The sequence below is a fragment of the Hyperolius riggenbachi genome, chromosome 1, assembly GCF_040937935.1.
Source record: "Hyperolius riggenbachi isolate aHypRig1 chromosome 1, aHypRig1.pri, whole genome shotgun sequence".
Classification (NCBI taxonomy): domain Eukaryota; kingdom Metazoa; phylum Chordata; class Amphibia; order Anura; family Hyperoliidae; genus Hyperolius; species Hyperolius riggenbachi.
Window position 1 is genome coordinate 88,873,031 of NC_090646.1, and position 13,043 is coordinate 88,886,073.

Genomic DNA, 13,043 nt, shown 5'->3' on the forward strand with positions numbered 1-13,043 from the left:
GCTGGAATAAGTCCCAGATAAGTAAAGATAGATTTAACCCATCATCTCATTTGTCCTTTAAGTCTTCCTGGTCCCTCGCCATCATTTGTGCTGCGTGCCCCTTCAATGCACCCCCATAAGCCAGGAACACTCTGTGGTTCCACAGTAAGCAAAAATTGTTACTGCACATGCGCAGAATTCCCCCAGCACTGGGAGCGCCATAGAGAAGGTGCAGTGGCTGGCGTTTCACTGCCTCGTCTGGCTTATGGAGGGAGACAGCGGAGGAGTGGCGGAGCGCGGAATCATGGTAAGGGAGTAGTGGGACTTCAGGGAGCTGGAAAAAGCCCCAGGTAAGTAACTGGGCATTTTTTTTTTCAATAAAGTGTCCCTTTAAAGAGACTAACAAAATGTTCAGCCTTATTTCTTCTATCCTATAAGTTCCTAAACCTGTTCTAATGTGCTCTGGGTTACAGCAGCCTTTTCTAGTTGCACTGTCTCTGTAATATATCTAATCTTCTTTTCTTTGTCAAGCTTTGTCGAGCCAGGGAGGAATGTGCTGCCTCTGCTGTGATAGGGAGAAGTAATGCATGCCCCCCTGCAGGCTCTGTGTGCTTTACTCCTCACAGACAGAACGTCTCTGAGGGGGAAAGGAGCTGCCTGTCACAGCTGCCTATACACACATACATAGACACATATTAGTGTATGCATGAGTGTGTGTGGGGCCCAGGAGAACATAATGAATAGAATGGTATGCTTTTTATTGTAAGAATTTGAGAGTACAGATTCTCTTTAAATTAAGTTTTCACTGGTAGTGTAGCTCTGCTTGCTTGCAGCTGTGCGCCACTCCGTACAGTCATAAGACCTCTAAATTTTAAGAAGTTTATTGTGAGAAAATGATGGTCTAACTGCTAGTTATCAACTACTTCCTGTGAGTAATCGGTTAGCATCCTCACCATTAATACACATTTTCTGCTATCATGAAGGGATGCTGGGAAATGTTATTTCTACTTTGGGCTTCATATGGTTACACCTGATTTACCCACCCCCAGCTCAAACCAGAAAGTGCATAAGCAAGCAGTAGAAGAGGTTTGGGAAGCGTATTTGGCCTACAAAACTTTTATTTTGACCATAACTTTGCTACCATTAAGAGCTGGTCCACACTAGGTCCGGAAACGTATCCGTGGCTGCGTTTTTCAAACCTGATGAAAAACGGAGTCCCGGATACTAATGTTTAAAATAGCAGCCAGCCTCACCCAAGTAAAAAACGGATCGGTCTGCGTTTGCGGGGATCCGTTTTGAAAACCTGAACGGAAGGTCCGGATCTGCTGCATTTTCACGCAACGGATCAGGACCACGGATACACGCAGGGGTAGCAATGAGAAAACGCATCTCCAGCTTCACAGGCAAAAAACGGATGTGAAAACGGATAGCCTGAGCTTTATGATTGGCCCAAAAAATCCTCCCACTCCTTCCTAATGATAGAGACGTTTTCTGTCAGGGAAAAACCTGAACGGAAACTGATACAAAACTGATGCAAAACTGATGCACTTTCATCAGTTTGCAGTGCGGTGGGTACTTCCCCTGATCCGGACTGCAGGGTCCGTCCTGCAACCGGGTCTAGTGTGGACCCAGCCTAACTGCTTTCAGGTATCAACCTAATTGCTATTAGATGTTGTCTTGTTCAATTTCTAGGTTTGTCTAGGTTTAGTTTGACACTAGAGAAGTCCTCTCCTTTTAAGTGTTGGTGTTAGTATTTGAGATATTGAATTCAGAAACCCAAATTCTCCTGCACACCACACTTCAGCACCCGGGCAAATGGCCAGAGTCCTGGAGAGTTCACATTATATATATATATATATATATATATATATATATATATATATTTTAGTATTTATATAGCGCTGACATATAACTGCACTGTATTGTGATGAATAGCGGAAAAGCAGCCGCGTGTTCTGACAGTGAGGCGGCTGATTCCGCGTCTGATGCGGCGGTTTGTCCGCGTCAGCATACGTCTGGGTTATCTGGAACTAATGGTGCACATGGGAAGAATAGCGTGGGGGCCGCCGCATGTTCTGACGGTAAGGCGGCGGATTCCGCGTCCAGTGCGGCGGTTTCCCCGCAGCAACATGTGTCTGGGCTGTCTGGAACTAGCAGTGCACACAGATGGAGAGCTACGCGCGCGCGCTGCAAGACAAGCTCTTTATACCAATAGGAGGAAGATCAGCTGATCTGGGCGGTCAGCTGATTCCTGCTCAGTCAGTGATTGGTTGATGGAAGCTGGGCGGCGCTGTGGGGCGCTTTACTATATATATCTCCTGCTGTTCAGTTGCTGGTTGTCTGGCGTTGCGAATGCCTTTGTGTTAGCACTCAGACCTTAGTCAGATCCTTCAGTGTGGTGGAACCAGGAGGACTTGGGAATCCACACTTAGCCAGTTACTTTATATCATCTGTGTTATTCTCTAGCATAGTTCCAGGGTGTTGAGATCACGGCCCTCACACCCCAGACTAGGAATACTGTATATCATCTGTGTTATTCTCTAGCATAGTTCCAGGGTGTTGAGATCACGGCCCTCACACCCCAGACTAGGAATACTGTAGATCATCTGTGTTATTCTCTAGCATAGTTCCAGGGTGTTGAGATCACGGACCTCACACCTCAGCCTAGATCTTGTTCTGATACCTGTTATGGCCTGTAGCTTTCCTGACTATTCTTCTGTTCTCTGATTTGGTACCTTGCATATCTGATACACTGTTGCCGACCTGGTCTGTCTGACCTTCTGGCTGTCACCCTCCCTCAGGGTGTTCAGCCTTCCCGCAGGGGTCCGCTGCTCTACAGAGGGGACACTGCTCCTTGTCAGTCTGGGACTCCCTCCCAGGTGTCCTTGACTGCAGTAGAGTCTTCTCTACTTATTGGACCACCTGCTACCCCGGTGGTCCAAAGGTTACTGTTGCACCAAAACACTTACTCACTCAGGTGTCTAGAGGTTAGTCATATTTGATTATTGGCGATTCTGCAGATCCCCAATAATCAGGTATATCTGTATTCTTGGGGATACTGCAGATCGCCAAGAATCAGATTCTCTCTCTGGTTGCTGACACCTATCATTACATGTATATTGTCTTGTCACTAGCTGTCCCTACGCCACTGTACAGTTTAAGTTTTCATTTTGTAAAATACACAAGATACAACAGTAGTAACTTACATTGGAAGTATCCAGAGGTACATCTTAGTGTTATAACATGAAATGCACTGAAATACATGTACATCGCAATACTGTCATCATTTTGAGACCATACTTTGGAGAATAGTAGATTTTGACTTGTATCATTATGCACGAACTTCACATGAAGATATTTGTAGGAGATCACAGCAATGCATTACTCCAGAGTTGAAAATAAAAGAGAAGGAAAGGTAAAGAGTACGTTTCTAGTATAGTACGGAAGTGTGGTAGATGAAGAAATCCTCACAGTGGGGTGTATGGGGATTTGTGGTTTGGTGACTTCAGGGGAGTTCTAGCTGCCAAGTGGCTATCATACCTACAAGTAGCCTGAAGGTCAGATTTAGGACCCCTATACGGAAAATCAGTGCGTTGTTAGTAGGAACGTAGAATCGCCGCCTCCACAATCACCACAGGATTGTGGCTATCCTGTGAAAACCACCAATGGATCGTCACTTATAGTGAGGCCCAGAAATATTTCTGCATATGAGGCATTTCTGATACAAATTAATGTGCAGCATTTAGATCATGAGAGATTTCGGGCCCATTCACACTTAGAAGCGCGTTTTTGCGGGAGTGATTTTTCCGCGATTTGACGTGGGGAAAAAAAAAACTGGACAGTGCAGCGATTTCTCCGCGATCGCGTTTAGCGCTTTTATAGCACTGAAACGCGATCGCCGGGAAATCACCTGAAAATGGTGCAGGCTACGCGTTTGCGTTTCGCGATTTTGGGTGATTTGCGCAAATCGCCCAAGTAAGAACGGGCCCATAGGGTTTGATTACACTAGCGCTTTCAAAAGCGCTGGCATTTGAGGGTTTTGCCGAAATCGCCGGCAAAGCGCTCTAGTGTGAATGGGCCCTTAAGCTGCATATGTGTAGTATGGAGATATTAAAATTCTAAATGATGCAAATGGATAACATTTCATCTGGACAATTGGGAGGTGTATACTCACCTGTGTAGCCCTTGGCCAACATTGTAATGGCTAACAAAACCTAATCAAGATCACACATTTCCGAGCACTCATAACAAGTATGTGCAGTACCTCTTGCTGCCAGGGGATGGAGACACTGCCAGTCACAAATTTGGAATAGAAGTCATCATCTGTAGTATCCAGATTTACTCCCTTCACCGTAGAAAACTGTTCAATATCCAGCACATCTTTACAATATACAGCGCGTGGCTGGAGAGAAAAAACAAGAGGGTACATCAGACTTCATAAGGAGCCAAAGTGATAATCAACAGCCAATTGAACGGTCTCTGCTGCCTGCCACCACTCATACTACCATTAGAAACATATTTAACCTTTTACTGTGAAGAGAATATGGTTCAATTTACACTGCACTTACAGTAAGCCTGCCATGAAAAAGACCAAACTGCAAATTTGCCAATGTGAAGATACCTTGTACAATGAGGAAGTTCAAATCTTTTGTGCAGTCCACAGAGGACCTCAGTCTTCTCAGCATACAGATAAATCCCACCACAGTTCAACCGTCTATGGTCACAGCCGCACAGGCCAGCGAAGCCTCTCAAGCTCATTAAAGTGTACCCGGGGTGACATGTGACATGATGAGATAAATGTGTATGTACAGTGTAAAACAATTTAATTTTGCTGCCTGAAAGAGTTAATTTCTAGGCGGAAGTGACAGCTTCTGTCTTGATGGTACCTTGTCAGGAATATAGTAACCATCACTGATAAGCAAATTACAGCCATAAATGTTTTCCGGGCAGAATACAACTTCCGAGAGCAGAAGGAGATAAGAAAGGTCAATAGTTCATGTATTTTAACTCTGGGACACTTAATAGACTGCCACTGAGCAGAGGCAACAAAACATTCAATCTATTTTGTAAATGTTTAAAGAGACTCAGAGCCGAGTCTTCCTGCTGTTTTTTTTACTTACCCGTGGCTTCCTCCAGCCCCGTAAGCATGGATGTGCCCCTCGCTGTCTTTCTCAGAGCCTCCGTTCAGCTGCAATCTTTCCCCGGTAAGCGTCTCAATGGCTGACGTCAGTCAGACTGAGTCCAACTGAGCCACGTACCGGGCGTTGACTGCGGCTGAACGGAGGCACTGCGGAGGACGGTGAGGGACGCATCCATGCTTATGGGGCTGGAGGAAGCCCCGGTAAGTAGAAAACAGCAGGCGGACTCATCTCTGAGTCTCTTTAAAATAAAACCATGGAGTTTAGAAGTGGGAGGATATATATAATTTTTTATCTCATCAGTTTATTTTCACCTCGGGATCACTTTAAGTGGGTGGGATTTAGCTTCAAATAAGAAAAGACAAGGCACAGGGGCATAACTAAGTCATGGGGTGCAGCAGCAAAACATTCTGACAGCCACTGCCACCCGTCTTCCCCCATTTTGACCCTTACAGTCAAGGTTCATGTAAAAGTAGAACCACTATAATGTTCCCATTACAGTGCTGCCAACATGACCCTCCCCCCCCCCCAGTAATAACGTGTGGTCATTAGCCCTGCTCTGAATGTATCGGAGGGAGTTGCAGCCTAGAACTCCCCGCTGCAGGGGCTGCTTTCCCAGTAGTAAGGCCTCTCCCAAGGTACCCTCAAGGATCTGAGGGCTTCCCAGAAGAAAATAATGTGAGGATTATCAAATACTTGTAGGCACCATAAGGTTCCTGAACTTTGGCACTGAAGTTTGATCATATTTTCTAAATGGACATGTGTGCTTTTACAACCCTGATAGGAACCCAAAACACTATGACAGTCCGTTACAAGCAAAAGATAGGACTGTTCAGAAAATATAACATCTATGTACATTTACATTCCATTTACAATAATTTTTATTGAAGTTTTGAACATATATATATGGACAGGCATTCAATGGTATGTTCATAACAGTAAACACAATACAATGTACATTATACAATGAAGGTGTGGATATGAATACCAGTATATAAGTTGTCTATCGCATACAATTTATTTATCGCATACAATTTATTTGTAATCTAAAAACAACAGAAAAACAAAACTAAAAGATATTAGGAGTATGTAATCTGTATCAGATTGTATTTGAATGCAGTTTTGTCGAGAATACATCATTATCCTATATATCTTATCTGAGCTTAATTTTACTAAGAAATACTCTTATCTTTTAACTTTTACATAAAGCTAATGTTATACCATTTAGCCTATAAGCTAACAAAATAACCAAAAGTCAAAAACCTACGTAACTTTTAAGTTAAAGTTTACAATCAATTAGCTAATTCTAGGAAGTAAGTTCCACTATAAAGTTCAGTAGACTCATAGTGGATATTAAAGATCTTATTTTTATAGGATTCCTCTCAACCTGGGGAATGGGGGTTGTGAGCCTCCCTACAGAGACCCCAGGGAGTGGATCCAGTGAGCATGGTATGCCACTATGGTTAAGAAAATGTATATGTGTTAATGTGATTCCTAGTTATATCACTATATATGTCTGAACTCCAACATAATGAACCTCTAAACTATAGACGAAACTAAACTACTACTACAACCTAAACTAGTCTGATGTCCAGTGTTACGTCTTTTTGTCCCAGTTTTACCTCCAGAGTATCGAATCAGAGAAATGTACAGGCAGCAAACCAGAGAGACGGCCTCATCGAGGATCCATCAATCACATATCACACATCACATAGTCCTCAATGTGAGAGAATCAAAACTTCCTAATATTCTAAAACTCCAAAACCTTAGACTGTTTGTATACGGTAGGCCAGATACTTACCCTTCCCAGGAAAGACTGTAAACATCCAGATTTTACTGACCATGCTTTTTCAGCAAGTAAATTTGATTCAACTTTTCTAAGAATTTCTTTGGAGTTGGTACATATATTGTTTTCCAATTGAGAGCAATTTGATTTCGTACTGCTATAAGAACATGTGTAGTAATCAGTCTCTCCTGAGGTGGGAGGTCTCCAGCTCCCAAATTAAGTAGTGCCAGACTTGGAGGTAGTGATGAAAGAAACATTGGTAACTGCTTCAGGAAACATTCAACATCATCCCACAGTTTTTTGAGTTTAGGGCACTTCCATAAAATATGTTCCATGGTATCCGTCAGGTTGTAGTTCCTCCAACATAGTGGGGAGAATTTGGGGTCAAATTTATGAATTTTTTCGGGGGTCATGTACCACTGCCAGATGTTCTTGAGTAATCCCTCATGATGACCTACACAGTGTGACATCTTTCTAAGTGAGTTAACAGTCCTTTCCCATTCCTCCATGCCCATGTCTAAGTTCAAGCAGTCCTGCCACTTATCCAATTGCCATCTGGGGCAAACTTCTTTTAAAACAAGTAGAGTTTTGTAAAAAAATTGAAGTACCTTTTAAATGAGTTCCCTCTGGATGGATTACTTTATTAATTTTAGGTAACATAGTAATTGGGGTATATGGGTATTTATTTAAAAATCTACTTATTTTGTCATATAGGGGTCTATCTGATGATGGTATTCCATATGTAGATATTAAATCCTCAAAAGATCTTACTCCTGAATCTTCCATCAAGTCTTTAATTAGTTTGATTCCACAGTCGATCCAATTCTCCAAGTCAATATTTTTGATGACAGTATAAATAATGTTTAAAGGTGCAGTGGATGTTATAGCTAATACTTCAGTGCCACATAGTTTGGTCAGCTCTTTCCACAGCCTTAGAGTATTAGCCGTGATGGGATTACTTATTTTCTGTTGGACTGTCCAAGTCAGTCTGGACTTCAGGTATAACTTATATGATCTATAAGGTAACTGCTCTTCTTCAATTAAGAACCATTGTTTATTGGAGTCTTCAGTCCAAACTGACCTGGATTGATCCAGGATGGTGGCCTTGTAACATGATTCTATATTAGGGGCACCTAAACCTAAGTTGAAAACAGGTGTTGTTAATATTTTGTTGGGGAATCTGGATTTCCTGTTTTTAAGAATATATTGATTCAATAGTTTCTGAGTAATCATGAAAAATGTCTGAGGTATTTTGATGGGAGGATTTCGAAACAGATACAGGAGTTGAGGTAACACCATCATTTTAAAGGCAGCTATCCTGCCTAACCAGGAATATTCCATCTTTGATAGGGCATCTAATTTGTCTTTAATCTTTTTTGTCCACTAATGTTAGTCCACTAACTATTCTATTGTAAATTATTTTTCCTTTGATTTTGTTTGCCATAGCTTTTCCTGCTCTGTTTCCTCCATAGTACCAGTTCTCTCTAAGCATAGTCTGCCATTTAGTACATTTACATTCCAATGAAACAACTCCCACAGCACAATCACTGCCAGGGTTTTGTCCATGCTGTTATTAACTGTGGAGGTAAAAGTGCTAGAAAATGTGTGAGATCCCTCCCATGTACTGCTGACTTCCTGTCTAAGAATCCTACTCGCTGGACAGCTGTTGCTTTTAAAGTGTCAAAAAATAAAAGGCTAGCCAAAGTAGTAGAGAGCAGAGATTCCCACATGTACCTTCTTCAAACTATATTAGCACCATGGCAGCCCCAGCGCTGGAGGCTCTAAATATGCAGAACCCCAAACTCAACACAACCCATCCATCCAATCAGAGGGCCGTAGATGAGAGGCTATACTTACATCAGGAACAAAGGGTGGCTCCTGTATATTGGCTTCCAGACGCTTGAAGTTAATGCTCTTGAATATGGGATGTTGCTTCACACCTGCTGCTCCATCCCCTTTACAGCCCAGCCTCTGCTTGGGGTCTTTTGTTAATAACTAATTGGAGAATAAGAATACGAGATGTTCAGTTTTATCAGTTACTTACTGTGTGAGATCACCCGCCACAAACAATACAGGTTTATGATGAGTTGGTAAACCATACACAAATATATCTTTATTTACCTGGGGCACCACAAGGCCTTAGTTTAAAGGGAACCTGAGACGGTGGGATATAAAAAAATATACATACCTGGGGCTTCCTTCAGCCCCCTCCAGGCTGATCGCTCACTTGCCATCCTCATGAGCCACCTGGATCCTCTGCAATCGGACCCGGAAAGTTGTCCTCTTCGGGAAGTAATGCGCAAGCTCTCCCCTGTCTGGTTCTACAGCTGCAAAGGTGCAGAACGCTCCTGTCGATGGGAGAGTGCGTGGCCAGACGGCGTATGCCCCCACTGAAGGATTTTCCGTGAGCCAATTGCGGACGATCCAGACGGCACAGGAAGATGGTGAGGGAGCAAAAAGTATGGAGGGGGCTGGAGGAAGCCCCAGGTATGTATACATTTTTCTCCTCCCCCATCTCTGGTACCCTTTAAAGGGACACTGAAGCGAAAAAAAAAGCTTGTTATCTCAAGAGTCTCTTACCTGTATTGTTTTTTTCCTGCAGAGGACAGTTCAAAAGTTCACCTGCCTGTTCTGTAAAATCATAATGCTGAGTAGTGTGTAAACTGCAAATATTAGATAATGATGCAATGTTATAAACAAAACTATATAACAAAATAAAAATATGAGAATATTTGCTTTGCTACTAATGTTCTAGTAATTATCCGTACTACACAACCAATTCATTATATCATCATTTTTTTCCCCGCTTCAGTGTCTCTTTAAAGCCAACCACTGTCAATCCAAACTTAAAAAAAAAAGCTCATTCTTAAAGTGGACCTGAACTCTTGCACTAGACAGAAGGAAAACTGAGAGAAATGCACCCTGTATGTATTTAGAGAGTTTAGCCTGTCTAATTCCCCCTCATCTGTGACTAAGCACATTTTGTAAATTGATCCCTTAGCTGTGCCAGCTGACTGCCACAGCAGATAAACTCATTTGCAAAGGTTATTATGCAGTTGCTTATCTTTTAGAGCCGAGATAAAATTCTTAGTTCAGGTCCACTTTAAGGCAATCATGTTGATGAGCACCAGGTAATGATTATTTAAAGCAGATATCCAGCCTATAACACAAATTTGCCAGACATGGGCCTCCAGGACAACAAGACACGGCAGGTAATCATAACTGTACAGGAGAAGAGGATCCTGTGAATTTGATTACAGGTAGTCCCCGACTTACGAACGACCCTCCGATGCAAATGGCATGGCAAAAAAAATAATAATTCAAATTGGACTTGTAGTTTTTGAGAAAATTGATTTAAAAAAAATCAATGAAAAAATGTTTTTTAAACTTGTATAAACAGGTACAAAGGGCAGAGGTGACACAGAGGGAGACACTGTAGGTACAGAAGAGGTACAGGGGACAGAGATGGCACAATGTTCCGACTTAAGAACAGATTTAGGTTAAGAACGAACCTACTGTCCCTATCTCGTTCGTTAACCGGGGACTACCTGTAATAGACTGGATATCAGCTAAATGAGTCTGAGGCCTTTACAGCCTGGCTACATGGTGGGGATCACCCACTAGCCATACAGTAAGGTAGCTCATGCCATCTCCACTCACCATCCTGCAGATGGATTTTGCATCTTCTGAAAACTTCTCGGAATACTCCTCTTCATCCTCCTTCACCCGCCGGTCCACCTCTTCCCTCTTCACCTTCTCTTTCCTTTTCCTGAACGGAGACTGTCCCTGGATCATTTCATAAATAAGGCAGCCAAGCCCCCACCAGTCAGGGCTGAAGGTGTAGCTTTCGTTATTGATGACCTCTGGTGCTGCAGATAGAAGAGGTTTGCAATCAGAGCCCTGTTAACACCGTACATAAAATGTCACATACAATGCTATCCTACACCAGGTTCTGTGCTTTCCATTTTTGTAAGCAGTATTTGAGATTCAGACATGACTTGCACTCATGCTTTGCAGTACTAGGATCCCAGATTAGATCCCTCCATGACAAAATGGGTTGCCCCATAGAGAAAGTTCCTAAATAATGTCCTTTGAACACACTATCTGATGATGGCCTTCAGAACTATACAAAAGCATTTACAACCAAGAGTCTTTTAAAATGCTAGGCAGGAGATTGCCTTGCACTGGTTATCTGCCTATTCCCCAGCCATCTCTATTTGGAAGAACAGAGTTGACCACCTTCTCCCATATAAAATAATTGATTTGTTCTAACAGACGCACAATGACAATGTTTCACTTGACTTAGGATAGATGGCTTTAACTCTTTCTGGATTCATGCTCAGATGGACAGGTTTGTCTGTTACCAAATGTAGTGTTCCCCTACCATTCAGCCCCTAAAGACTTCTACAACAGTTATGGCCAGTTATGTGCAAATATGTAAACACGGGAGGTTAACTCTTTCTGTGCTCCCATGAAACCAGGAAGTAGAAGCTGGAAGTAGATTTTTCTGAAGGATTTCTGAAAGCTGTAACAAATGTTTTTCTTTAAAGGATATAATGCTATTGCTTATCTTTTAGAGCAGAGAGGAAGTTATGGTTTTAGGTCCGCTTATAGAGAGCGATCAGATCAGTATTCACAATTAACATTAATCGGATATAGAATAAAGCTGACATACCCAAGTATGCAATTTATTTTTTCAAATTTCAATCAGATTTCCGAGAATTTTTTACAATGGGATATTGATATTGAAAAAGAATTGAAAAGAGATACACACGGAATGATACATTTCAAAGGATATTTTTCAGCATGTCCAATCAAGTAAGATTGATTTTCAGTTGGGGATCGGTCACTGACAATCCGCATTCTGTGTATTATTTTTGCCTTGATCTGATAAAATGACATGCGCATCCCAGCCGTAAGTGACAACCAGAGAGATATCGGAGGCCTTGCACACATTATAAATCGCCAGCGCTAAGCAATTTATTGAGCGATTATGAAAGCGTTTTCAGAGCGATTTGCGCTTAAAAAAGCGCTTTTGTGTAGGGATGTTTTTTTTCACATCCTGACATCAGTCAGGAATTGGACTCTTTGCCCCGAAAATGAATACAATGTATTTACTCATTGAAAGCACTCAGAAAATTTTACAAAACAGCAATCGCGTTCAGGAGCGATTTTTACCACGATTTTGCAATGCAAGTGCATTGCATATGCAAAATTGCAATCGCGTGTAAAAATAGTGACAAGGAGCAATCGCTAGCGTTTAGCAATTACTAGTGGAAATCACTACTATTTTAAAAATCACCAGCGCTTAAAAAAAAAAAAAAAGCTAAATCCCACGGTTATAATATTGTTTCATGATACATTGTCACCCTGTGATTTATGTCACATAAGCCATGTTTGTTGTTCCCCCTTGTTGTCTAAATTGTCATGTTCAAAAATTTTCAATAAAAATGTTGAAACATAAAAAAAAAATAAAATCAATATAGTGTGAACAAGCTCTGAATCAGATTGAAGAGCTATATTTAAATAGGCACTGTAATGACATATAGTAGAAGTGAATTATTCAGGATACCCACTTTTACTTTAATCTTCCTGGTTTCAGCATCAGAAACCTGTCCTATAGCTATATATTGCTGTATATTTAAAGTGAATGGGAACCGCATATAAAAAAATGAGACAGATACTTACCCAAGGAGAGGGAAGACTCTGGGTCCCATAGAGCCTTCCCGCTCCTCTCCTGGTCCCCTCGATCCAGTGCTGGCTCTCCCGGTAGCAGTATTTTACTGAATTAGTCAAATACTGCTTTACCCGGCCGAAGGAGGCTTCAGAAGTCTTCAGGGATTTAAGAGATCCCTTATGTTCCAGTATTTGAATAGATATAAACCCCATATACTTATATTGCAAGAAACCCACATAGACAGGGCATCCACTAAAGCACTTCATAGGCCTTGGATTGGCAAGGCCTTTCATTCTACATACTCAACCTTCTCCAGAGGCGTTTCTATTATTATCAACAAGAATATTGCATATAAAGTATTGAATTCTAATATAGATCCAGATGGACGGTTTGTAATTATTCAAATAAACATCTCTGGCTCCATCTTCTGTATCATAGGTGTTTATGCACCTCCTCCACTGCA

At 41.8% G+C, this 13,043-nt stretch overlaps 1 protein-coding gene across 2 annotated transcripts in view; it reads right to left on the reverse strand.

Moving 5' to 3' along the window:
* The window catches only part of GRK4 (G protein-coupled receptor kinase 4), a 332,370-nt gene that overhangs the window by 4,981 nt on the left and 314,346 nt on the right, over nucleotides 1-13,043 (reverse strand). For both annotated transcript variants that reach the window (XM_068276336.1, XM_068276328.1), the window contains exons 12-14: nucleotides 10,564-10,772; nucleotides 8,761-8,898; nucleotides 4,244-4,381 (exon numbers count right to left, since the gene is read on the reverse strand). In XM_068276336.1, the coding sequence (XP_068132437.1) occupies nucleotides 4,244-4,381; nucleotides 8,761-8,898; nucleotides 10,564-10,772 (485 nt within the window). The remainder of the gene's footprint in view (nucleotides 1-4,243; nucleotides 4,382-8,760; nucleotides 8,899-10,563; nucleotides 10,773-13,043) is intronic.